Genomic DNA, 21,801 nt, shown 5'->3' with positions numbered 1-21,801 from the left:
TGTTTAAATTATTAAAATACAATGACAAAAATAATTAAAAAAACAATAATAATGATAATGATAATTACAATTAATAATTCTATTTATTGGTAAAAAAATTAAACATTATAAAAAATAGATAATATTAATTAATACTTATATATTAATTGGCAATAATATTTAAAACATGGCTTTTATACAATTATTATAAATAATTCTAAATACATCTAAAAATATTGATGATGTCAAAAACTAAAAAAATTTGTCTTTAATTAAAAAAATGTCTGACAAAAATTATGAGGTCAAAATTTGACGATTAAAATAATTTAATCACAATTAATTCAAAATAATTTGACATCACCACTAAGAAGCAAATTAATTAATTAATTAATAGAGCATTATGGCCGCAGCTGTTTTTTCTTCAAGAGCAGGTATGTGCTCAATACGATCTTCTTTAACTCTTCCTGATCCCCAGCCAACCAAAGCGATACTGATAAGGTGAACAACCCCGGCGCTAACTACCATCCTACAAAAAAAAAAAAAAAAAAAAAAAAAAAAAAAAATTAAAAAAATAAATAAATAAAGAAGATAAAAATTTTTATTTAAAAATAAAAAAATTTAAATAGAAAGGAAACTTTCGTTTCTGTCTTTGTTGATTGTTGTCCCTCGAGCGTGACACTTCGAATGAAACAATGCAACTAAAACAAATGGTAATTTACCAAAAGGAGTATCCTAGCTCCGCGGAACCTTCACTCGTCCACATATTATCGACATCCTCTTTTGGCAGAACGTTGTTTTGTAATTTTGTGTAGAATTGGGCCAACCACGTACTGACACTCGTAATACATAATATTACTGTAAATTCCAATAAAAAAATATTAATTTAAATTTTTATTAATTAATTAATTAATAATAATATACTCACATGTTAGGCTATTGATTATATAAACACCAGGTACAGACAATAATTTAACTCTGGGAGTCGTTGCTGTATTTAGAACGGCTATTAATGCTGATAATCCTGCAGCTATTAATGCCATTGATGTTGTTATTAATGTTGACATCCAAAGACTCCAATCCATTACATTTGGATCTGATTTAATCATTTGAGCAACTGAAAAATTTTAATTTAATAAATTAAAAATTTCTAGATACATAATTAAGAAATTACCTTGTATCTTGTAAACCATTGACATTTTTAAAAATATAAGCTCATTCCGATATTCTACTCATCGAGACCTTTAATTTGAGTACCCACATCAATTTTTCATATATTTTATATATTCTATATATTAATATATATTATATATATGTATATATAAAAAATATATAAAAAATGCATGTGGGTACTCAAATGAAAGCTCTTGACAAGTGTAACATCAAGATGAGCGTATATTTTTAAGAATGTCAATAAATAAGAAATGACCTTGTATCTTGTGAAATATTGATATTTTTAAAGATATAAGCTCATTTTGACGTTATACTCATCAAGAGCTTTAATTTGAGTACCCACATCAATTTTTCATATATTTTATATATTTATATATATGACATATATGTATATATGAAAAATATATCAAAAATGCAAGTGGGTACTCAAATGAAAGCTTTTGATGATTGTAACATCAAGATAAGCTTATATCTTAAAAAATGTCAATATTTAAAAAAATACAGTTTAATTTAATAAGTCATTGAATAAAAATCAAAATTTTAATTTTTTACAGTTTACAAATTACAGCAATCACTGCAAAATTCCTAATTATTATTAATAATAATAATAATAATAATAATAATAATAAATTTTTATCAATAAAATCATAATCACAAAATAATTTCCAAGGACATATAAAGAATATTAATAGCTTTTACAGTGATTATAAATATGTGGTATAAATAAAATATGTTTAATTGAAGGCTATTTTAAGAAAACGTACACATGTTTAGTGAACGTGACTTGTTTGCAAAATAAAAAAGGAAAAAAAAAAATATATAAATAAATTATAACTCCAACTTTACATCACAAAAAAGCCCACGTGCAATATCCGCGGGTAATGACCATGCGTACAATAATTCAGTCAGGCGCTCAACCGCAAACCCCCTTTTTAATTTTTCCCCTTCTAGCACATAATAATTACCATTATAATTATACATGTATAATAACTACCTGTAATGTGATAGGTACGCCAGCCATAAGCGACATTGAGCTCCTTTTTTCCATTGAGAAGACCAAAATGAATTTTCCCGGCGCTCTCTTGGGGGTTGGGAGTCCGCCAAGCTTTGGCTTCGACCCAGTGCTGAGTCACCAGCGCCGCACAAACGAGTCCTCCGCCGATTAATGAGAGGAAAAACGTCGCAAAAATTGTTCCTCTTCTGAACATAGACGTCATTGCGGGATCTACTGGTTTTCTCGGCAATTCTTTTGGAGAAGTTTTAACTGGAGAAAATTTAAACAAATTGTTATAATTAATTATAGTTGTCACTGGTTATGTGAAAGTTTACAGGACACGGTTGGCTGCTTGTCAATGTAACTTACATACTTTGCACATATTTTCTTTAAAAATTATATTTAGAATTTTTTTTTTTTCAGATAAATTTTCTACTTTTTTAAAAATTGTTTTTAAAATTTAACTACAGCGCCATCTGTTGGTTAAATATTTAATTATAAAATTGTGAAGGGGGTATATGACGTAGTAAGTGGTTGGCAAACGAGCAAAGAGCGTGTTCTAAAACACGAAGCGCAGAAAATGATTTTTTTTACTAAATAAATTCATAAATAATTTTTTTTTTCAAAAAAGAATTTTTAAAAAATGTTGAATAATATTTTTTAAAGTCAAAAAAATTTTTAATAATTTTTTTAGACGGTAAAAATTATAAATAAAATAAAAAATTGATTTTTTTTATAAAAAAAAAATTTTCAAGAACCCACAACGCCATCTGTTGGCAAAATATTTTATTAAAAATTTTGGTGGGGGTAAATGACATAATAAGAGGTTGTCAAACGAGCAAAGAGTGTATTTTAAAACGCGAAGCGCAGAAAATTATTTTTCTTACTAAATTAATCAATAAAAAAATTTTTCTAAATTATAAATAATTTCTTTTTTTTGACAAAGTAATTAATTGATAAAATAAAAATATTGAAAATTGTAATTAAAAATAATAAAAATAAATTTTTTTAACTTATGTAAGCATAATTAACTAAAATACTGTTTTGGCTATAAACTGTATAATTAATTAAAAATATTAATTTTGATATTAAAAAAAAAAAAAAATTACCTGTCGGATCTACAAACTGAACTTGATTCAAGCTCTTTGAAAATTCGCCTTGCTTAACCTTCTGAGAAAATTGAGCGTTGCTTAATTTCTTCGAAAACTTGACGCGACTCTTGCTCCTGGTGGACCGTCCAATAGAAAGGGTGTGATTGTTGTTATTATGACTCTTAGGGCGCTTTGCGAAGGTATAAGGAATAGTATAAGGCTGGGCGACATAAAAATAAATCGGGCGGTAGTCTTCGTTAAGCTGAAACTGGCTCTGGAAGTGGGGATACGCCGGCAAATAACTAGTAGTGGGGGTAGTCGTGGCGGTAGTCGTTGGGTAGCCGTAGATGCTGCCGGGTGCGTTGCTGCATGAGTAGGAATTTTGGTAAAGCCCGTAGTGGCTTATTATTGATTTTCTTGAGCCTTCCACGGTTTTTTATTTTAACTGGGAATCCCCAGTTTTTTAAATTATCCCTTTAATTTATTATTATTGTTATAATTATTATTATTCACTCTTTTTATTTATTGCAGTAATTATTATTAATAAATTAATTAATCATTCAGCTTTTTGTAGCGGAATTTTTTGTAGGCATTAAACATTGGGAATTTCTTCTTTTCTTCTCTGGTGTTTTTAATGTTGAATTGTCTGTAAATAAATAATAATTATAATTATTTAATTTATTTAATTTTGTGAAGAATATTTAATAGTAAAAAAGATGGATTTTTTTTTTTACATGCAAATTAATTAAGGGAATATTCAATTTTAATTAATTTAATAATATTACTGTTATGAAGATAATAAAATTAGATTGTAATATTAATAATTGTTATATTATGGATGTGTATTTAATATGTATTAAATTACTCGAGTTATTTGAGATATATACTCCTTGATATTAAAATAATATAATAATGTTCACATAACACGATACAAGATTTCATAATTTTTTTTTTTCAGACTATTGCTAACTGTATCTTGAATATTGGAGTACTGGATAATTATACAATTTATTATTATTTCATTATTAATTTAATGAAATTTTTCTATGAACTATATCAAAAATTAATAAATTAATAAATAAAAAAATTAAAGTTTGTTAATAAAAAAAAAATAAAAATCCTTTCAATTTCACCTAACTAAATTAATAATAAATCTCAAAGCAAATAAATATTTCTTCTCAATGAATAATCGACAAAATATGCGCTAGCCGATGGCCAACCGGTTTTTAAATAAAATCTATCTTTAATTTAACACACTTCCTCGTGACTATTAGTGACATAACTTTCATTGATTTTAAATATAAATATTTCATCGGTGACCTTTTTTTATTATACAATTAAATACTTAGATAAAATAACAAAATACCTGTTACATAAAATTTCTCCGACTTCCAAATAATATGTCACAATATTATTAAATAATTAACCAATCACTTACACCACTTTTAATGTAAGTAGCCTTCAGGAAATAAAATATCGGTAATTTTTATTTTTTCCCATTTATTTTGTCGTTAAAATTAGCCTAAATTTTTTGATTTTTTAAAAAATAATTTAATTAAAATAAAAAAATATTTTTAAAAAATTGTACTTGCAGTTTTTGAAATTTTTTACACGTGTAAATTTTTTTTTTCTTTTTTTTTGTAATAATTTTTTCAATAAAAAAAAATTCTAAAAATTTTTTAATTTTATTTAACAAAAAAATGATTTTTAATTTTTTTAAATTTCTAAATGTCAATTTTTTTGCCATAATTTATTTGTTAAAAATAATTCTAAAAATTTTTTAATTTTATTTAATAAAAAAATTAGTTCAAAAAAATTATTTTTAAAAAATTGGATTTTTAATTTTTCTAAAATTTCTAAATGTCAATTTTTTTTTGTTATAATTTATTTGTTAAAAAAAAATTATTAAATATATGCTAAATTTATTTTCATTAAAATTAGTCGACATTTTAAATTTTTAGAATTTTTTTTTAATAATTTTTTCATTAAAAAAAATTCTAATAATTTTTAAATGCCGGCTAATTTTATTTTAATATTAATTTTTAATAAATAAAAATAATTTAAGAAAAATTTCGATCGCAATATAAATACTAATAATAATAATAATAATCATAAAAGTATACAGATGCATCATCCGGACAGTTACACGATTGCGACCTCGTTTTCTCGCACATAAAATTCAACCCAACGGTTCTTGTTTTTAAAAATTATTTCTGCCCTTTATACCCCCACTTTTTTTCCACCGCAATAATAATAACTTGAAAACTAAAAAAAAAATGAATATTTTTTACCTTCAAAAATCCAAAACGTGTTTTTAAAAAAATAATTTTTGTCAGTGATTATTAATTATTAATTAATTAATAATTAATTGTTTAAAAAAATTTGTTTTGTCAAAAAATTATCCAAGGCGTCGTTTCCAGGCGCGACAGCTGAAACTTAAATAATTAATCACAAACACACCGTCCATACTCTGTTTGGGACGCTAACCAGGTACTGACGTTGGGTAAATTGTTAAGTCTTGTCGGATATATATATATATATATATATATATATATATATATATATATATATATATATATATATATATATGTATATTTATGCTGGATCCTTGTTTCGTATTGGGTCGCTGAACAAGCTGAACAATCTACAATCAGGTGAAACTATATATATACCTGCCGCTTTTATGAAGTTTCTTTTAAAATTGACAGCTGGCGCCACTTGCTAGAAGTTAACTGACATTAAATAATTTTTTTATTAATTTTAAAAAAAGTTAATTATTGATAAAATTTATAAAATAAATTTTATTAAATTATTCTAAATGTGAAAATTATAAAAAATTGTAAGTGGAATTTATTTAAATAATTTTTTTTGTTAAAAATTATTAAAATTGACAATCAGCTGATTTTTCAGTAAATTTTAAAGACAGTGAAGTTAACTTACATTAAAAATTTTATAACAATTTAATTATTGTAAAATAAATTATTTTAAATGTGAAAATTAAAAAAAAAATTGTTAGTGAAAATTTTTTAAATAATTTTTTTTGTTAAAAATAAAAAAATTGACAATCAGCTGATTTCAGTAAATTTTTAAGACAGTGAAGAAAATACCCTTTTTTTTTGTAATAATTTTTATATTAATTTCTCTAAAAATTTTGTCCAATAAATTTTATAGTATTAGATTGCGGTAAAATATTAGTTACATACCTGGAGGATTAAATTTTATTTTATATTTATCTAATAAAAATATATTACCTTAACAACAATCGCTCTTTTATCAGTATCCGGAGTAGATAAGTCCTAGGGCTCCAGATAACCTATTATATAAAATTAAAAGTGTTTAAATAATTATTTTTGTAATTGAATAATTAATTAGGATGTTAATGAAGCGTGAACATGTTAATTACCTCCAGTGGAGTGCAGCTGTATCTCTAGTGTGTGCTATCGTTGGAACTATTTCGTTATCCACGGATTTCTGGATCAACGGAACCGCTAAGTCTAATATCACAGACGTTCAAGATTCTAATATTAATTACGGGTTATTTAGCGGAATTTTGATTAGGAGGATTTTGCTTAGTCCTAAATCTTACGACATTTATTGTAAGTATTAATTTATTAATTAAAATAACTAAATAATTAATTATTCATTGTATTTTTTAGTTACTTGTATTTTTAATGAGAATATTTGTATTTGGAGCTGCCAACAATATGATGGGTTAAGAAAAAAGGAAGCCATTTCGTTGTTCCTCGGACAAGAGACGCCATTTTCTTGTTTTGTTACCACGCGGTCAGCTGATTACAATTCTTCTCACGGTAATTTAAAATTTATTATAATATTTATAAAATTTATTATTATAAATTGATAATGATATTAATTACAGGTTTAGCAGTTAAAGAATTATTTTTAAGTGCATCAGTAGCAGCAACAGCAATATTTTTTATTATTTTAACAATAATAATTTACTATGCTTCATTTATTTTAATTTTAATAAATTGTTTCATGAGTCCAGCAATAAATTTTTTAAATATTACGGTAAAAATTTTAAATAAAATTTATACTTACAATTTCATCATTAATTAAAAATATTTAATTTTTATTTTATATAAGGGAATTTATTTAATAACAATATCAGCCTTTTTAATAAATCTCATCGCTCTTATTATTTACGGATGTTACTATAATAATTGGATCAAGAATAACATCGGAATTTTGGACACCATTGTTGGCGATTTTAAATCCGATGCTAATTTAGGATTCTCTTACTGGTAAGTTTCTTAACCTACAATTTTATTTTATTAATTAAATATTTTAAAAACTACTGACCTTTTTAGGATTTTCTTTGTGATTTTCTTGGTACATCCTACGATTGTTATTTTATTAAAATTAAGAAACAATCGACTGATTCTTCAACGCAAGGAAACGGTAATTGTTGTCGCTAAGGTTAACGATCCCACCACAGTTTTGTTTTAATTTTTATAAATTAATTATTGATCAATAATAATAATAATAATAATAATAATAATAATAATATTTCTTACTAATGTACAATTAAATCTATTAATCTATAATTCAAATTTTTTAGCGGGAATTAAATTTATTTAGACCTTCTGCAATAACACTTTTAGTTACGCCATCTTTAACTAAAATTGAAAGAACGCCAGCTTCAGTTAGGTCGTAAATATTCCGGTGTTCATCATCGAAGAAGATCATGTCTTTAAAATCTACCCCCGAGGCTTTTTTAATCCTGGAATTAAAAAATATTTTAATTTAATTTATTTAATTCCTCTGAAGATCATTTTTAAAACAAAAAAAATATTACTTATTAAAATGCGTGATTTTGCATCCTGGATAGATTTCAGTGTACTTGATATATTTTTCCCAGTTGAATAATTTAAGTAATTGGTACGCTCCTTTTATTTCCGACGTCCTTGAAGCGATTCCTATCTCGATGCCTTGAGAGACTAAATTTTCTAAAATTTCCGGTACTTGTTCGTAGAATTTTATTTTTTTCCCTCGGGCGTCCACTACTTTGCCATTTCTGGTGAAAAATGTTTTTAAAGAAATTAATAATCATTAAAAATTAACATTTTTTATTAAAAATATAATTAGGGTACTAACTTTCGACAAAATGGCGGAGTAACATGTGTGTCCACCCAAAATGGCCACAGTGTATAATCTAAAAAAAAAAAAAAAAATTAATTTACAAAAAATAACTAAATTTTAATATAAAATTTTTATCATTAAAAAATTACTTACCCAAATCGAAGACAATTAATTTAAGTTTTTTTTTATTTTCTTCTGACATTATTAATTTTGTTTGTAAATAAAGTAACGAGATTATTTTTAACCCAAAATATTTTTTACAATAACAATAATAATCTTGACTATCAAAACAAACGACGTTACCTTCAATTCTGACGCAGTTATTAAATTTTGCAACAGATGGCGCAGTGTGTTTATTTTTAAATTCTAAATCGACAAAATGTCGAATTAGAATTTTTTTTTTTGTTAAAAAATTTCAAAGTTTAATATTAAAAAAAAAATTATTAATTTTTTTTTAAATTAATTTACACGTTACAATAATCTACAATTAATGGAGCTTGAAAAAATATAATTAAACCTATTGATATTTGTATTTTTATAAATATAACCTTTAAATTAAACAGGGTTTCCGCCATTTTGTTTATGTGCGTAGTTATCAAACTTAAAACACCAACAAAATAAAATCTAATTAATGAATTGTTTTAAATTTAACTCTAGTACATTATAAATTGAGTAAGCAAGCTTTGAAACCTATAAAATATAATTATTTATTATTTAAATATTAAAAAATAAAATTTTTAAATTACCTTAGTGAAGGAGTCCAGGGACAGAACAAAGAAGAAACCGCTGGTTATCAAAACAGGTTTGTCACATTTATACATAATTATAACAATTGATTTTTTAGTGTCATTACTTAAGTTAAACCAATTTGTGGTGCATATTCCTCTTGATACACTCAAAAACTGGAAGTAATAAGGCATGATTATTAATTTTATCCTTTATATCCTTGTATTGAGAATATGAAAAATATTATTAACTCACTTCAGAAGTCAACATATGTGCGCAAAAACACTGAAGAAATATTTGCAAATACATTCCCGCCAAAAATCCAAAGTAACCTAAAAAATTAATAGTCGTAACCTCTGTATGAGCCATCAAGTAAGCAAGAGTACAAAGTATCAGTGAACTAGATGTATATTGTACAAATATAACACTGGAGAATATTTTATTGAGATATTTAACCAAGCTAAAAAAAAAAAAAAAATCAATTAATTTCAAAATACTTTGCAGTGAATTGAACAACAAAACAATTTAATGAAGAAATATACTTGACAATAGTAACATGCTGTTGAACCCACTCAGCAACAAGACTCTGCTCTCTATTAGGGCTAATTTCCAATTTTTGTACCATAACCTGGAATCTGTGCTGGAGAATCCCGACTTGGGAGCGAAGGTAGCAGAGAATCCCAGCCAGAAGAAGATCAAAGACCAGGTCGATGGCAGTAGCGATGTAGACTGCGTACAACTGGAACAAAGCTGTTATCCAGTAGATTGTCGGGCTGGTGTAATTGTAAGGGAACCATCCTTTGTACGGCAGGATGTACGGAGGGTCAACAACGTTAGACCGGGAGCCGGAATAGACCAGCAGCGCCCCAATGAAGGTCGTTGGGTAGAAGATGAAAATTTTCCTGCAGAACAATATTAATTATAAATTATAAATTACAGATATCAAAAAATAGTTCCAGACTTTACGAATCTGTTGAACTTCTGGATAATCAGTTCTTCTTGGAGATCCCTGGGCTTAAATGGCGGCTTTCCCAAGGAGTCAATTATTGACTTGACAGCCTCGCGGTTCGATATGACGCAGGCCATCTTCTGGCGGCAGAGGATTACAACCAATAGCAGCGCCAAGTTGTCGATCAGAGCTTCCAGCTGTGTGTTCTTAAACTGGAGATCCAGGGCACCGGAGATTATGAAGAGATGCTCGGACAATACTACGTTCAGTTGGTAGATGTAATAACAGAAAGCTTTGATTCCTCGCCAGCTTCGCGGCTTCCACAGCCCTGCTAGGCTTAGTAGAAGGAAGTATGAGTCAAGTATTGTCATTGTTGGTGATTTTAGCCAACTGCCGATCCATTGTTTCAGTATTTTCGTCATCAAGTTTTCCCGCAGGTTGGATTATCCTCATTATTGATAATATTATGAAAATTACGTAATTATGGAAATTATTTAATAAGCGGAACAATTTGTAGTTACTATAAATTGGTAGGTTAATAATTTATTAGGTTATTAGTAGCGAACTGCGCGGAACAGATGCGCGAAAGTTGCGCGAGTCTTCCGTTGTTTGGTAACTAGTTGTATCTATTGATCCCGAGGGTTTTGTACTGTGAAGGGGTAGAAAATTAATTATTTATTAATTAAAAATATTATTTAAAAGCTAAAACGATATTTTATTAATAAATTTCAATTTTTAATAAAAATTGCTAATTTCTTTTTTAACTCTTCTATTTTTTTACGGCAGCACATTGTAAATTGTATATGCTAATTTAATAATCTGGAACAAAAAATAATTATTGAAAAAAATTAATTAATTTTTTATAAAAATATTTTAATACCTTAGTAAAGGATTCAAGATTTAGAACAATGAAGAAACTACTGGTAATTAAAATAGGCTTGTGACATTTAGACATAATAATAACCACCGATTTACGAAGACTATTACTGAGGTTAAACCAATTTGATCCATAAATTCCAGAGGTAATGTTCAGCAGATGTATCTTTTTATTTTATTAATTAATTTATTGTTGTATAAATATTAATAATATATTCTTACTTCATAGGTTAAAATATCTGCGCAGAAGCAGGGGAGAAACACTTGAAAGCATTTGGTGGTTAGAAACCCAGAATAACCTACAAATTCCATGGACAGTCCCTTTGTATGAGACATTAAAAACGCCAGAGTGCATAAGATGACTGAGCTTACAGTGTACTGGACGAATATTATGCTGGAGAATATTTTGTTCATGAATTTAATCAATCTGGAAGGTAAATAATAGTTACTATTTTATGGTAAGTCAAATTAATATTTAAAATTTATATAAAGAGTTTAAAAAAAATTTTTTTGTTAAAAAAAAATGAAGAATACAAACGTAATGACATCTATGTGATATTCAACCCATTCGGCAGTCAGCTGACACTCTTCAGCGGCCATATTGTTTTTGGTCCGACTAGCATCTTCCAATTTAGAGACCATAACCCCAAACCGGTGCTTCAAAATATAAATTTGCGCACAAAGGTGGCAAAAAACAGCCGACATCAAAGGATCAAAAGCCAAATCTACAGCAGCGGTGCTGTAAATCCCGTACATTTGCAACCCAGCTGTTTCCCAGTAGATCTTGGGGTTCGTGTAATTATACGGGAACCACCCTGAGTAGGGCAGGTGGTAAGGAGGGTCCATTACGCCTTCGCGAGACCCTGAGAATAATGTTGCTGCGCAAATTATTGTTCCTGTGTAAAATATGAAGATACTTCTGAAAAAATGAGGTAATTATTGTTAGAAATAATTTATTAGTTTTATTATTTGGCTTTTAAATTATTTTAAATCATTTCAAATTAGATAAAGCGGCAGAATTAAAAATCAAGCTGGGGTAAGTTTTATTATTATTTTTGTTATAAATAATTATAGTAAATTGAAGGCAGGATGGCCGAGCAAACTAAGTCATTATCCCGTTAATTCGTTCGTACATCGTATATCGACCAGCGAGGGTTCGAGCCCCGCTGGTTGTTAGAATACTTTCAACAATATCTACAGGAGGTCACTCCAGTAGCCGAACTGTACTGACATGGGTTTTCTCTGTGGTTTTTTCTAAGTTACTGTTCCAAGAGTCTATTAAAAGTTTATCCAGCCTGGGACATTTTTTATGTGAGTCTAAATTTAGCATTTATATTAAACAAAAAAAAAATTAAGTCAATTTTTTGAATCAAAAATATCATTTTCTTCTTTTATTTTATTTAATTTGTTAAATTACAACTAAAAAAAAATTGCACTTATAATTTTTGAAGTTATTAACAAAAAAAAAATTTTTTTTTCAATAATTTATTAATAAAAAAAATCATAAATATTTATAAATTAAACTAAAAAATAATTTAAAAAAATCGCGCCAGTTTTTAAAAATTTGAATTTTTCAGAAAATCTCAGTGGCGCCACCTACCGGTAACCTTCACAACCACTCTACAATTCTCCTGGTAAGCGCCATTTCTTTATTTTCTGCCTCATAATGTCCGTAAAAAATGGACATTAATAAAATTCCACTGACTCATAATTAATTATCAATTTAAATAAACAAATAAATAATAAAAAAGAAAAATAAACAAAAAAATCTAAAAGATAAAAACATAAAAAATATATCGATTAATACAGTCGATAAAAAACTGTTTAATCATCGGCGTGAAAGAGGTGTCTTACACTTTAGTCACTGGCCCTGTCATCATTCGAGGATTCAGGGTTAGCTTGCCTGTCATAGAATAATTAAAAAAATATAATAATAATAACAATTAATTAAAATTACAATTACAACAATTGACACTTACGTAAGAGCATCCGCCTTAAATAAATAAATAATAATAATAATAATAAATATAATTAAATATTAATTTATTTTTCAGGTGCAAAGTTCTTAAAGTTAACAAAAACAAAATGTAATGGAGGTTGAGTAGTCTTTATTGGTTGCTATTTTCTCGAAACGTCACCAGTGACAGGTGGTAGTAAAAAATAATATCTTAAATAATGTCTTGGTGTTTAAAATTACCACGGCTTTTATTAAGTGCTATTTTTATTTAATTTTTAATTAAAATAATTAAAATAATTTTTTAAATTAAAAAAAAAAAAAATTTTTTTTTCCTGATTTAAAATTAAAAATAAAAATTATAAAAGTGATTATCTGTGATGAGTGACTCGGAACAGCGGCAACTGCACGTGCCTTATAGAGAGTACCAAAGTCAGAACAATTTTAACAATCAAAATCAAGGAGCTGGATTCGGAGATTCCGAGGCGCTGGTAGACTTGTCGATCACGCCGCCCTCTTCCTCCTTGCTGACCTTGGAACCAGTTCCTGTTCCAGTTCCTCCGCTGCTGCTGCTGGCTCCCGGAGCTGGTTCGGAGGACGCGGGAAATTTTTTTCCACCTGTCAGTAACAATATTAATAATAATAATAATAATAATAATAATAATAATAATAATAATAATAATAGTAATAATAATATTGAGGACCTGGTGCCGGACGTGGAGTTTGCACCTAATTTAAGCAACGACATTCACGCAAACATTGATTCCCCTGGAATTGACCGGGAGAGCCAGCCTCTCCTTGGTCGGCTGGAATTTGATGTTACTTTTAATAGATTTCCAGGTTGGTATTTTTTATATTGGATTAATTTTAATGCAATGCTATTAGTGTATTATTTATTTTTATTGACCTCAATTATCTTGATTAATTTATTTTATTTATTTTTTAGATGATCCACAATTTTCGGAGCTTGTCTGGCAAGCAGAGTGCGCGATAGACAATGGTATTTATCCGGAAAGAATTTATCAAGGGTCTAGTGGTAGTTATTTTGTTAAAAATCAAGCTGGGGTAAGTTTTAGTATTATTTTTGTTATAAATAATTATAATAAATTGAGGGCAGGATGGCCGAGTGGGCTAAGTCATTATTCCGTTAATTAGTTATTAGATACGCAGTTGTTATATTAAGTTGAGAGAATATGTTGGGGTATCTATGTGTGAAAATCGAAAGATAATTTGAACGTAGTAAAAAATTTGAAAGATGTAAAATAGAGTCAGTAATATTGTGATGAAAAAATTTTAAAAAGCAGTTCTTACTGTTGTACAATGTAACAATTCTATCTATCTAATTATAATAAATTTTGATGTAAAATATATCGAAATTTTATTGAATTAAGATAAGTAGATCTTAAAATATAAAAAAAAATATTGCATTGATTTTGAGTGTCAATACAGTTAAAAAATTAATTGATTACAAAAAGAGACTTCTAATTAGTTTTTTTAGTGATTTACATTGACACTAATTTTTTTACAATGATTTTAAGTGTAAATTCAATAAAAAAATTTTTTTAATCATGAAAAGAGGCCTCTTATTAAATTCTTTAGCATTTTAAATTGATTTTAATTTTTTACATTGATTATTAGAGTCAATGTAATTATAAATTTTATTAATCATAAAAAATTAATCAATTAAAAATGTCAAGAGACTTTTAATTAGTTTTTTTTTAGTGATTTGCATTGTTTTTAATTTTTTTACATTGATTTTAAATGTCAATGCAGTTAAAAAATTTTAATAACCATATTTTTTCTTTTCTAGAAAATAATTGGAGTATTCAAGCCAAAAGACGAGGAGCCATACGGCCGCCTGAACCCAAAATGGACAAAATGGATGCACAAGCTGTGCTGCCCTTGCTGTTTTGGGCGAAGTTGCCTGATCCCTAACCAAGGTTACCTAAGCGAAGCCGGAGCGAGTTTGGTCGACCGAAAGCTGGGCCTGGGAGTGGTCCCCAACACGCGGGTGATAAAATTGGTCAGCCGGACGTTCAACTACCCGCGAATCGACAGACAGAAGACAAGGATGAAGCAGGCGATCATGGACCAGTTTCCAGCCGTCGGTTCTCAGTTCAAGAGGATCGGGCTGCCGCCTAAAATTGGCTCCTTCCAGCTATTTATGGACGGCTACAAAGACGCGGATTACTGGCTGAGAAGGTGGGAGAGCGACCCGCTGCCCACGAAACTCGCCCGCGACTTTCAGCTCCAGTTTGAGCGGCTGGTCATCCTGGACTATATTATCAGGAACACTGATCGTGGTAAGTGCTCCAAAATTAACGCAAAAATTCTGCATATTTTTTTTTTTTTTTTTTTTTTTTTGGGCTTATATATATTGTTGCGGTTCCAGGAAACGATAATTGGCTGATAAAGTACGATCCTTCGGCTGCAAAGACGATAGAGGGCGGAGAAGTCAAAATAGCTGCCATTGACAACGGGCTGGCCTTCCCGTTCAAACACCCGGACTCCTGGAGAGCTTACCCTTATCATTGGGCCTGGCTTAGTCAAGCTAAGTTACCGTTCAGCGATATCACAAGGGAGCTCGTTCTACCTCAGCTGTCGGATCAGAATTTTATTCAGGATCTCTGTGATGATTTGTATCATTTGTTTAAGGTAAAAAAAAGTAAAAAAAAAAAAATAAGCTCATCCCGATGTTACACTCATCAAGAGCTTTCATTTGAGTACCCACATGCATATTTCATATATTTTTCATATATACATATATATAATATATATATAAATATATAAAATATATGAAAAATTGATGTGGGTACTCAAATTAAAGGTCTCGATGAGACTAACATCGGGATGAGCTTATTTTTTTTTAAATGTCAATATTTCACAAGAAACAAGGTCATTTTTTAATTATGTATCTAGAGATAGATCATTTTAGAATGCAGAATGATTTTATTAAAAAATTTTCTTATTCTCTTAATAATATAGATTAAGCATTAATTATGGAATTCAATGTAGCTTGAAAAATTCATTTCCTACTACAAAGTCTAGCATAATTAAAATTTCAACTTATTATTAATTTCCTACATAAAGAAAAAAAAAAAAAAGATAAATTAATTAATAATTTATTATTACAGCAAGACAAAGGCTTCGACAGACACAACTTCGACCGGCAAATGAGTGTGATGAGAGGCCAGATACTGAATTTACAACAAGCATTAAAAGACTCTAAAAGCCCGGTCCAGTTAGTCCAGATGCCTGCTGTTATTGTTGAAAAGTAATTAATAATTATTATTTTATAATTAATAATTAAAAATTAAAAATTATTAATTAATAATTAATTATTTTCAGAGCCAAAGGAAATGGAGGAGCACCAAGACTATTTTCATTCTCGGATACATTCACCCAGCGCTTCCAAAATAAAAGCCCATTTTTTTCGTGGTGTTGAAAAACATTCAACATAAAAAAAATCTTTTATTCAGTCACCGGTAAATAATTAATGATTATTTTTATTATTAAAAATTATAATATATTAATTTTAAAATAATTATCTTCAGAGGAAAAAAAAACTTCCAATAAAATTTAATAACTCTGAAGATAATTATTTATATTAATTTTTAAATAGAACATCGAATTATTTAAAATTACTTATTATTATTATTATTATTATTATTATTATTATTATTATTATTATTATTATTATTATTATTATTTCTACACTTAGTCTGAGTACTCTTATAAAATTAATAGCTCTATTAATTAATAATAATTATTATTTGTACTATATGCAGTAAGATATACACTTTAGAAAGAAATTAAAAAAAAAAAATAGGAACAATTTATACTACACTACATAAAAATAATTATTTAAAATCATGAGTATAAGTATAAATGAATTATTAATAATTAATTCAATTACACGTTGATTAATTTTCTAGGTAAAATAAATATTTATATCATTTTACTTAGTTTATAATTAATAAAATATAATAAAGTATATTAATTATATTAATAGTTTTAGTATTTAAAATAATTAATCCTTAAATTATTATTTAATTATTAGTTTTTAAGGTGATTATGCTTAAATAGGTTAAAAAAAATATTTTCTGCGCTTCGTGTTTTAGAACACACTCTCTGCTCGTTTTCCCTCTTACAGCGTCATATACCCCCTCCACAAGTTTATAATTATATATTTTGCCAACAGATGGCGTTGTAAGCTCTTGGAAATTTTTTTTCAGAAGAAATTTTTATTTTTTATTATTTTTATTGAAATTTATTTAAAAAAAAAAATAAAATTTTTTTCTTACAAAAAAAAATTGAAAGCTTATCTTGCAATAGAAACATTTATTAAATTCAATAGATTTTATATTTCTTGAATTCGCTTTTACAAAATAACCATAAGAACCATCAGACATTATATACCCTTGTAGTATCGGTTCATCCTGCCTTTATTTTCCTGCAAAACACATATCCTTATTATCTTGTTCCATTCTGTCGTCGGGTTATCAGACAATCGCTGTAAACCCTTTATTGCTTTTCTGCTTCTTACCAATTTTATTTTTCTATTTTATTTTTTTTTTTTTTTTTTTTTTTTTATAAACTCTATCACGTATGTTCTTTGAAAAAAATAACAACGGTAGAAACAGAAATAAAATACCTCAAAGTCTCTTACAATACCATTTATTTAATAGCTTATTTCCTCCAAGTAGATAAAACTTGACCTGCGAGACACTTATTTTCATTCCTTTTTAAATTTTCCATCATTTTTTTTTTTCCACGTAATTAATTTTATTTATTTATTTTTTTTTCTACCGCAGGATTAAAAGTTGGCCATGAATGATGTTTACTTTAAATTTAACTTAAACTTAAAAATTGGAAGGTATAAAAATGTCGGGGGTGAATAAAGAAGCTTTGAGAAGACCGATGAACTAATTGATTATTCATTTTAATTTACATTACCCGGTCGTAGGTTTTAGAAGGCTTTGCTTAACTACTAAAACAGAAATGGAATAAGATCAGGAATATTTTGCTTTATTTTCAAGTGATAAATAATTCATTTGATTTTTGGAATTAAAAGTCAGGTTGGCGACCGGACAGAGACTCAATAAGGCGCCGGTAGCTTGGTAAAGATGACTCGGGAAGCTTGAAGGTGTTGAGGCACTTTTTTACGTGAAGTGTTGTGTAACATTTTTGTCTAGAACAGAAAATAGTTTATTAGGGTACAATTTTTAATGTGTTTATTGTGGAACATGTTCCATCGGGTAATGTTCCGGTGATGGAACATGTTCTATTAGCTAACGTTCCAGGAACAGAACATGTCTTATTTGTGGAACATGTTTCATTCAATAATGTTCCGTTGGTAGAACATGTTCTATAAGCTAATGTTCTAGGAACAGAACATGTCTAATTTGTGGAACGTTCTATTCAATAATGTTCCATAAGCCAATGTTCTAGGAACAGAACATGTTCCACCAGCCTAGGTTCCAGGAATAGAACATGTTCCATCAGATAATGTTCCAAGAACAGAACATGTTCAATCAATTAATGTTCCAGGAACAGAACACGTTCCATCAACTAATGTTCCAGGAACCGAACATGTTCCAGGAACAGAACCTGTCTAATTTGTGAAACCTGTCCCATTCGATTATGTTCCATTGATGGAACATGTTCCACCCGCTAATGTTCCAGGAACAGAAACTGCTCCAGGAACAGAACATGTTCCATCAGCTAATGTTCTGGGAACAGAACATGTTCTACCACCTAATGTTCCAACGATACAATTTAAAATTTTATCATTTTTAATTTATTTTTTAATTAATTAAATTTAAACTTACCGACAATAATCAGTAGACGGATAATTCTTCAACCATATCCCGCAATCGGAACAAAAAAGTTCCAATCTCAAAAACTCATTTTCTATAAACGTTCCATTACAATCTAATTCCTCAAATTGTTTGAAGTATCTCCGGTGAAAGTCCACTGTCATTTTGGCTTCAGTTTCCCAAACATTCAAAATACCTCCAGCAACTAACAATATACCAAGGAATTTGATCATCTTTAATTTAATTTTCTGTTAACTGAAATAATTCAACGAGTTTACTTCGTTTCAACTTCAAAACTAGCAACTAATATACTTTTTTTTTAGATTTAAACAAAATTATCCAAGCCATTAAAATTTTATTAAATATATAATCTATGACCATGAAATATTTTTTTATCAATAATTAAAGAAAATAATAAATAATACATTGAGGTGTTTGATTAATTTTTATTGTTTTGTTTTTCACATTTTTAAAACGATTGTTTTTTCTTTTTTTAGTAAATATTTTTTTCTTCGTGATTTATTTTTATTTTATTAGAAAAACCATAAAAATAGATAAAAGCAAAAGAACATTAATAAGTCACTAGAATTTTATGAGAAAATAAATTTATCCTGAGCGTGATTTTGTCGTGAGAAGATAAATATTGGATTTAATTTACTGAGATTTTGCTTGAATTTAATGAGATGTTATAAAAATTTTTCATGACTCATATTATTCGTTTATGATGTAATATCTACTGCAGAAAATAAGTTAATAGTAATTTAAACTAAATTTGGAGGCTCAAAATTAAAATTAAAAATTCTGACCTCAAAATATGCAATTTAAAAATTTTATGCCGCGCTTTGGGTTGTATAATGATTTTTTTAATGACTATAACTCCGAAACTAATTGACCAATTGACTTGGTTCTTTAAAAACTAATCTTTAAATAGCCTACTCTAGGTCTCTACAAAAAATCATGGCCCATAATTTGTTTAATAAAAAAAAAATCTAATTTATTATCAACCCCACTATAGAATTTTCAATTTACTAAAACTAAAAGTTATTTATAACTGAATATAAGCGGTACTGTACACATAGTTCGACACTCTGTAAAATAAATTCTCGGTTAACGTATCATAAGTTTAGTCGAGTCCACTAGACATCAATATTTTGTAAATTTAACATCCTATTCCATTCCATTCGTTATAAAACAAAACAATTTACAAAATCAATTTTCGTTGCGGTTTAACCTAAATCATCTTCTGACACAAATTCATTTATTTTTTCCTTTTTTTTAATCTCTACACACAGCACATAAATTTTCATCGACGAGCATGCAAGCATACACGCTCCCCATCTATTTCTATTTTCGAATCAATAATCGTTAGTTTCGCAATAATCCGGTTACGAGTCGCAGTTAGAGCTTGGGCATGTAATTTTTTAGAATCTACGGAAAATTTCCGAAAAAATGAGTACCCACACGCAAAATTGGTCATATGTGACCATTTCTGGTCATATGACCAGATATGACGTCACATATAACCAGATATGACGTCATATGACCAGATCTGATCACATATGGTCACCTGTGAGGGAATATAGGCATGTGGGTACTCATTTTAAAGGGAATTTCAAGGGAATTAACATGGACTAAGAATTTCTAAGTTATATTTATAAATATAAGAAATATATTGATTTATATATATTTATATATATCTTGTAACTTTTAAGACAAGGGGAAACTTTTGATATCAGAAGTTATTCGTGACTATTTTTTGAAGAATGGAGATGGGGTCGATCCTTGTCGACCCGAATGTTGCGGTCGGTTAGCAGCAGCCATCACACTGGGGAATTAAAAACTATTTTCTTTTCAATCGTAAAATCACCCGACGGGCCAACACTTTTAAAAGTTTAAACTTTTTTTTTTTAATTTTTTTTTTAAGTTTAAAAAAAAGTAAAAATACTTTACTTTTAAATTTTTTAGGTCTTTCCTTTTTTTTAATTATAGAACAAGATACTTGATTTATACGCTCCGTGGCCGAGGAAAATTTATAGACTTTTGACAAAATAAAAATATAAGTTTTCGATATTTCAGTCACTACCAACTTGTCTTGGAGATTTATTGAAGTCGTTAAAAAAAAAAAAAAAAAAAAAAAAAAAAATTATTACTTTTGTTATTGTGACAGTCAGAATTTGTAATTGTGATTTTATGAGAAAGCAACAGGTTATGGGCCCTGCTTTTGTGACAGGACCTAGAGGATACTATTTAAAAGAAAGTTATGAAAGAACCAAGTCAATCGGTCGATTAGTTCCGGAGTTATAGTCATTTTAAAATTCATTGCACAACCCAAAGCGCGGCAATAAATAATTAAATTGCGATTTATAGGTTAAATATTGGAGATAAGGTAAAATTATAAGAGGCCTTTTTTGTAGAAAATTTTATTTTCTATCGAAAAGGTTCTTATCAATTTTATTATTTATGTTGGGGTTTTGAGTGGAATACTGGTTCAGGTGAATGAGTAGTTACAAGGAACTGTTACATAGCATCTATACCTGATGGTTTATTATAACAGACTGATTAGTGATTAGTACAATTGTATTCTTATGGTATAGTGATGATGATAGGATAGTGGGGGTAGGTAGGATGACACGCATGAGCCGATGACTCCAACAATTTATTTAACCGTTTGGCCAGAATTTAAATTCAACCACAATTAAAATGTTAGAGTGTAAATATTGTGAATATTATTTGAGAGGCGCTGAATGAGCGGAGATGGAGCGGAGGAAATCAATTGACGAACAGTAAATTGTCCTTCCGGTCAGTCCTGCGGATGTGTGGGGATGACGCCGGGTGCGGCTTCACGCCTCGCAAATCGTCTGTCCAACTCAATTTCCGGGCTCCCATACCCCTTAATTTCGGTTATCCTTTTTTAATTTCCCCAATTAAAATCTATAAACTAAAAAAATATCAATTTTTCTTTAAATAATTTGTAAATCTCAAAATTTCTAAAAATTATCAAGATCATGTTGATCCTCATAAAATTTCCGAAAAAATGAGTACCCACACGCCTAATTGGTCATATGTGACCATATCTGGTCATATGATCAGTTATGACGCCACACATGACCAGATACGAGGTCATATGACCAGAATATGGTCAC

The 21,801-nt window shown here is 28.2% G+C and overlaps 8 protein-coding genes across 18 annotated transcripts in view; 2 read left to right on the top strand and 6 right to left on the bottom strand.

Moving 5' to 3' along the window:
• Nucleotides 1-181: 181 nt before the first annotated feature.
• Nucleotides 182-5,732, bottom strand: LOC141537389 (uncharacterized). 2 transcript variants are annotated; one of them, XM_074258364.1, is made up of 7 exons: nt 5,526-5,732; nt 4,601-4,756; nt 3,253-3,880; nt 2,144-2,413; nt 905-1,093; nt 699-834; nt 182-505 (listed from the first exon to the last, which is right to left on the bottom strand). In XM_074258364.1, the coding sequence occupies exons 4-7, from the start codon at nt 2,364-2,366 to the stop codon at nt 367-369; spliced, it is 687 nt and encodes a 228-aa protein (XP_074114465.1). In that variant the 5' UTR covers nt 2,367-2,413; nt 3,253-3,880; nt 4,601-4,756; nt 5,526-5,732; the 3' UTR covers nt 182-366. The 2 variants fall into 2 exon arrangements, with proteins under 2 accessions (XP_074114465.1, XP_074114464.1); XM_074258363.1 differs by lacking the exon at nt 4,601-4,756.
• A 776-nt stretch (nt 5,733-6,508) lies between these two features.
• Nucleotides 6,509-7,809, top strand: LOC141537386 (uncharacterized). The gene is made up of 5 exons (XM_074258358.1): nt 6,509-6,830; nt 6,891-7,043; nt 7,112-7,263; nt 7,339-7,496; nt 7,563-7,809. Exons 1-5 carry the CDS (start codon nt 6,608-6,610, stop codon nt 7,699-7,701), a joined length of 825 nt encoding a protein of 274 aa, XP_074114459.1. The 5' UTR covers nt 6,509-6,607; the 3' UTR covers nt 7,702-7,809.
• LOC141537390 (magnesium-dependent phosphatase 1) lies at nt 7,691-8,667 on the bottom strand. Its single transcript, XM_074258365.1, has 4 exons — nt 8,488-8,667; nt 8,350-8,407; nt 8,051-8,269; nt 7,691-7,975 (listed from the first exon to the last, which is right to left on the bottom strand). The coding sequence occupies exons 1-4, from the start codon at nt 8,534-8,536 to the stop codon at nt 7,810-7,812; spliced, it is 492 nt and encodes a 163-aa protein (XP_074114466.1). The 5' UTR covers nt 8,537-8,667; the 3' UTR covers nt 7,691-7,809.
• Nucleotides 8,668-8,888: 221 nt separating this feature from the next.
• On the bottom strand, nt 8,889-10,431 carry LOC141537377 (odorant receptor 46a-like). 2 transcript variants are annotated; one of them, XM_074258342.1, is made up of 6 exons: nt 10,022-10,431; nt 9,603-9,962; nt 9,447-9,520; nt 9,316-9,392; nt 9,081-9,236; nt 8,889-9,024 (listed from the first exon to the last, which is right to left on the bottom strand). In XM_074258342.1, exons 1-6 carry the CDS (start codon nt 10,429-10,431, stop codon nt 8,959-8,961), a joined length of 1,143 nt encoding a protein of 380 aa, XP_074114443.1. In that variant the 3' UTR covers nt 8,889-8,958. The 2 variants fall into 2 exon arrangements, with proteins under 2 accessions (XP_074114443.1, XP_074114442.1); XM_074258341.1 differs by having other exon boundaries at nt 9,316-9,520.
• A 266-nt stretch (nt 10,432-10,697) lies between these two features.
• LOC141537383 (odorant receptor 94a-like) lies at nt 10,698-12,987 on the bottom strand. Of its 7 annotated transcripts, XM_074258352.1 has the most exons (6): nt 12,865-12,961; nt 12,740-12,788; nt 11,424-11,804; nt 11,108-11,312; nt 10,890-11,051; nt 10,698-10,828 (listed from the first exon to the last, which is right to left on the bottom strand). In XM_074258352.1, the coding sequence occupies exons 1-6, from the start codon at nt 12,872-12,874 to the stop codon at nt 10,787-10,789; spliced, it is 849 nt and encodes a 282-aa protein (XP_074114453.1). In that variant the 5' UTR covers nt 12,875-12,961; the 3' UTR covers nt 10,698-10,786. The 7 variants fall into 7 exon arrangements, with proteins under 7 accessions (XP_074114453.1, XP_074114458.1, XP_074114457.1 ...); XM_074258357.1 differs by lacking the exon at nt 10,890-11,051 and having other exon boundaries at nt 10,705-10,828; XM_074258351.1 differs by lacking the exon at nt 10,698-10,828 and having other exon boundaries at nt 10,836-11,051.
• Nucleotides 12,988-13,205: 218 nt separating this feature from the next.
• On the top strand, nt 13,206-17,760 carry Pi4kiialpha (phosphatidylinositol 4-kinase II alpha). 3 transcript variants are annotated; one of them, XM_074258333.1, is made up of 7 exons: nt 13,206-13,679; nt 13,786-13,904; nt 14,650-15,142; nt 15,232-15,494; nt 15,974-16,113; nt 16,188-16,324; nt 17,654-17,760. In XM_074258333.1, exons 1-6 carry the CDS (start codon nt 13,220-13,222, stop codon nt 16,282-16,284), a joined length of 1,572 nt encoding a protein of 523 aa, XP_074114434.1. In that variant the 5' UTR covers nt 13,206-13,219; the 3' UTR covers nt 16,285-16,324; nt 17,654-17,760. The 3 variants fall into 3 exon arrangements, with proteins under 3 accessions (XP_074114434.1, XP_074114436.1, XP_074114433.1); XM_074258335.1 differs by lacking the exon at nt 17,654-17,760 and having other exon boundaries at nt 13,206-13,459; nt 13,541-13,679; nt 16,188-17,436; XM_074258332.1 differs by lacking the exon at nt 17,654-17,760 and having other exon boundaries at nt 16,188-17,436.
• Nucleotides 17,753-18,961, bottom strand: LOC141537393 (uncharacterized). The gene is made up of 2 exons (XM_074258369.1): nt 18,671-18,961; nt 17,753-18,030 (listed from the first exon to the last, which is right to left on the bottom strand). Exons 1-2 carry the CDS (start codon nt 18,889-18,891, stop codon nt 17,907-17,909), a joined length of 345 nt encoding a protein of 114 aa, XP_074114470.1. The 5' UTR covers nt 18,892-18,961; the 3' UTR covers nt 17,753-17,906.
• The window catches only part of LOC141537361 (uncharacterized), a 34,364-nt gene continuing 31,233 nt past the window's right edge, over nt 18,671-21,801 (bottom strand). The window contains exon 5 of the mRNA XM_074258313.1: nt 18,671-21,596. Within this exon, the coding sequence (XP_074114414.1) occupies nt 21,570-21,596 (27 nt within the window). The 3' untranslated portion in view covers nt 18,671-21,569. The remainder of the gene's footprint in view (nt 21,597-21,801) is intronic.

Source organism: Cotesia typhae, unplaced genomic scaffold, assembly GCF_013202065.1.
Source record: "Cotesia typhae breed Kobodo isofemale line unplaced genomic scaffold, CoteBio_Ctyphae scaffold_91, whole genome shotgun sequence".
Taxonomy (NCBI): Eukaryota; Metazoa; Arthropoda; class Insecta; order Hymenoptera; family Braconidae; genus Cotesia; species Cotesia typhae.
The sequence above is the reverse complement of the archived record's forward strand: the minus strand, read 5'-3'. Positions and strand labels throughout refer to the sequence as shown.

Coding starts and splice junctions, on each gene's coding strand:
- LOC141537389 (XM_074258364.1), bottom strand. CDS start 2,366: ATGACGTCTATGTTCAGAAGAGGAACAATTTTTGCGACGTTTTTCCTC. Junction 1,094..2,143: donor GCGTACCTATCACATTACAG/GTAGTTATTATA, acceptor AAAATTTTTCAG/TTGCTCAAATGATTAAATCA. Junction 835..904: donor TATAATCAATAGCCTAACAT/GTGAGTATATTA, acceptor TGGAATTTACAG/TAATATTATGTATTACGAGT.
- LOC141537386 (XM_074258358.1), top strand. CDS start 6,608: ATGTTAATGAAGCGTGAACATGTTAATTACCTCCAGTGGAGTGCAGCT. Junction 6,831..6,890: donor TAAATCTTACGACATTTATT/GTAAGTATTAAT, acceptor TGTATTTTTTAG/TTACTTGTATTTTTAATGAG. Junction 7,264..7,338: donor TAAATTTTTTAAATATTACG/GTAAAAATTTTA, acceptor ATTTTATATAAG/GGAATTTATTTAATAACAAT.
- LOC141537390 (XM_074258365.1), bottom strand. CDS start 8,536: ATGTCAGAAGAAAATAAAAAAAAACTTAAATTAATTGTCTTCGATTTG. Junction 8,408..8,487: donor ATTAATTGTCTTCGATTTGG/GTAAGTAATTTT, acceptor TTTTTTTTTTAG/ATTATACACTGTGGCCATTT. Junction 7,976..8,050: donor AAAATCACGCATTTTAATAA/GTAATATTTTTT, acceptor TTTTAATTCCAG/GATTAAAAAAGCCTCGGGGG.
- LOC141537377 (XM_074258341.1), bottom strand. CDS start 10,431: ATGACGAAAATACTGAAACAATGGATCGGCAGTTGGCTAAAATCACCA. Junction 9,963..10,021: donor AAGTTCAACAGATTCGTAAA/GTCTGGAACTAT, acceptor ATTGTTCTGCAG/GAAAATTTTCATCTTCTACC. Junction 9,521..9,602: donor CAGCATGTTACTATTGTCAA/GTATATTTCTTC, acceptor TTTTTTTTTTAG/CTTGGTTAAATATCTCAATA.
- LOC141537383 (XM_074258351.1), bottom strand. Junction 11,313..11,423: donor TATCACATAGATGTCATTAC/GTTTGTATTCTT, acceptor TTTACCTTCCAG/ATTGATTAAATTCATGAACA. Junction 11,052..11,107: donor CAGATATTTTAACCTATGAA/GTAAGAATATAT, acceptor TAAAATAAAAAG/ATACATCTGCTGAACATTAC.
- Pi4kiialpha (XM_074258333.1), top strand. CDS start 13,220: ATGAGTGACTCGGAACAGCGGCAACTGCACGTGCCTTATAGAGAGTAC. Junction 15,143..15,231: donor TATCAGGAACACTGATCGTG/GTAAGTGCTCCA, acceptor TTGCGGTTCCAG/GAAACGATAATTGGCTGATA. Junction 15,495..15,973: donor ATTTGTATCATTTGTTTAAG/GTAAAAAAAAGT, acceptor TTATTATTACAG/CAAGACAAAGGCTTCGACAG.
- LOC141537393 (XM_074258369.1), bottom strand. CDS start 18,891: ATGATCAAATTCCTTGGTATATTGTTAGTTGCTGGAGGTATTTTGAAT. Junction 18,031..18,670: donor CCGTCTACTGATTATTGTCG/GTAAGTTTAAAT, acceptor TTTCTGTTCTAG/ACAAAAATGTTACACAACAC.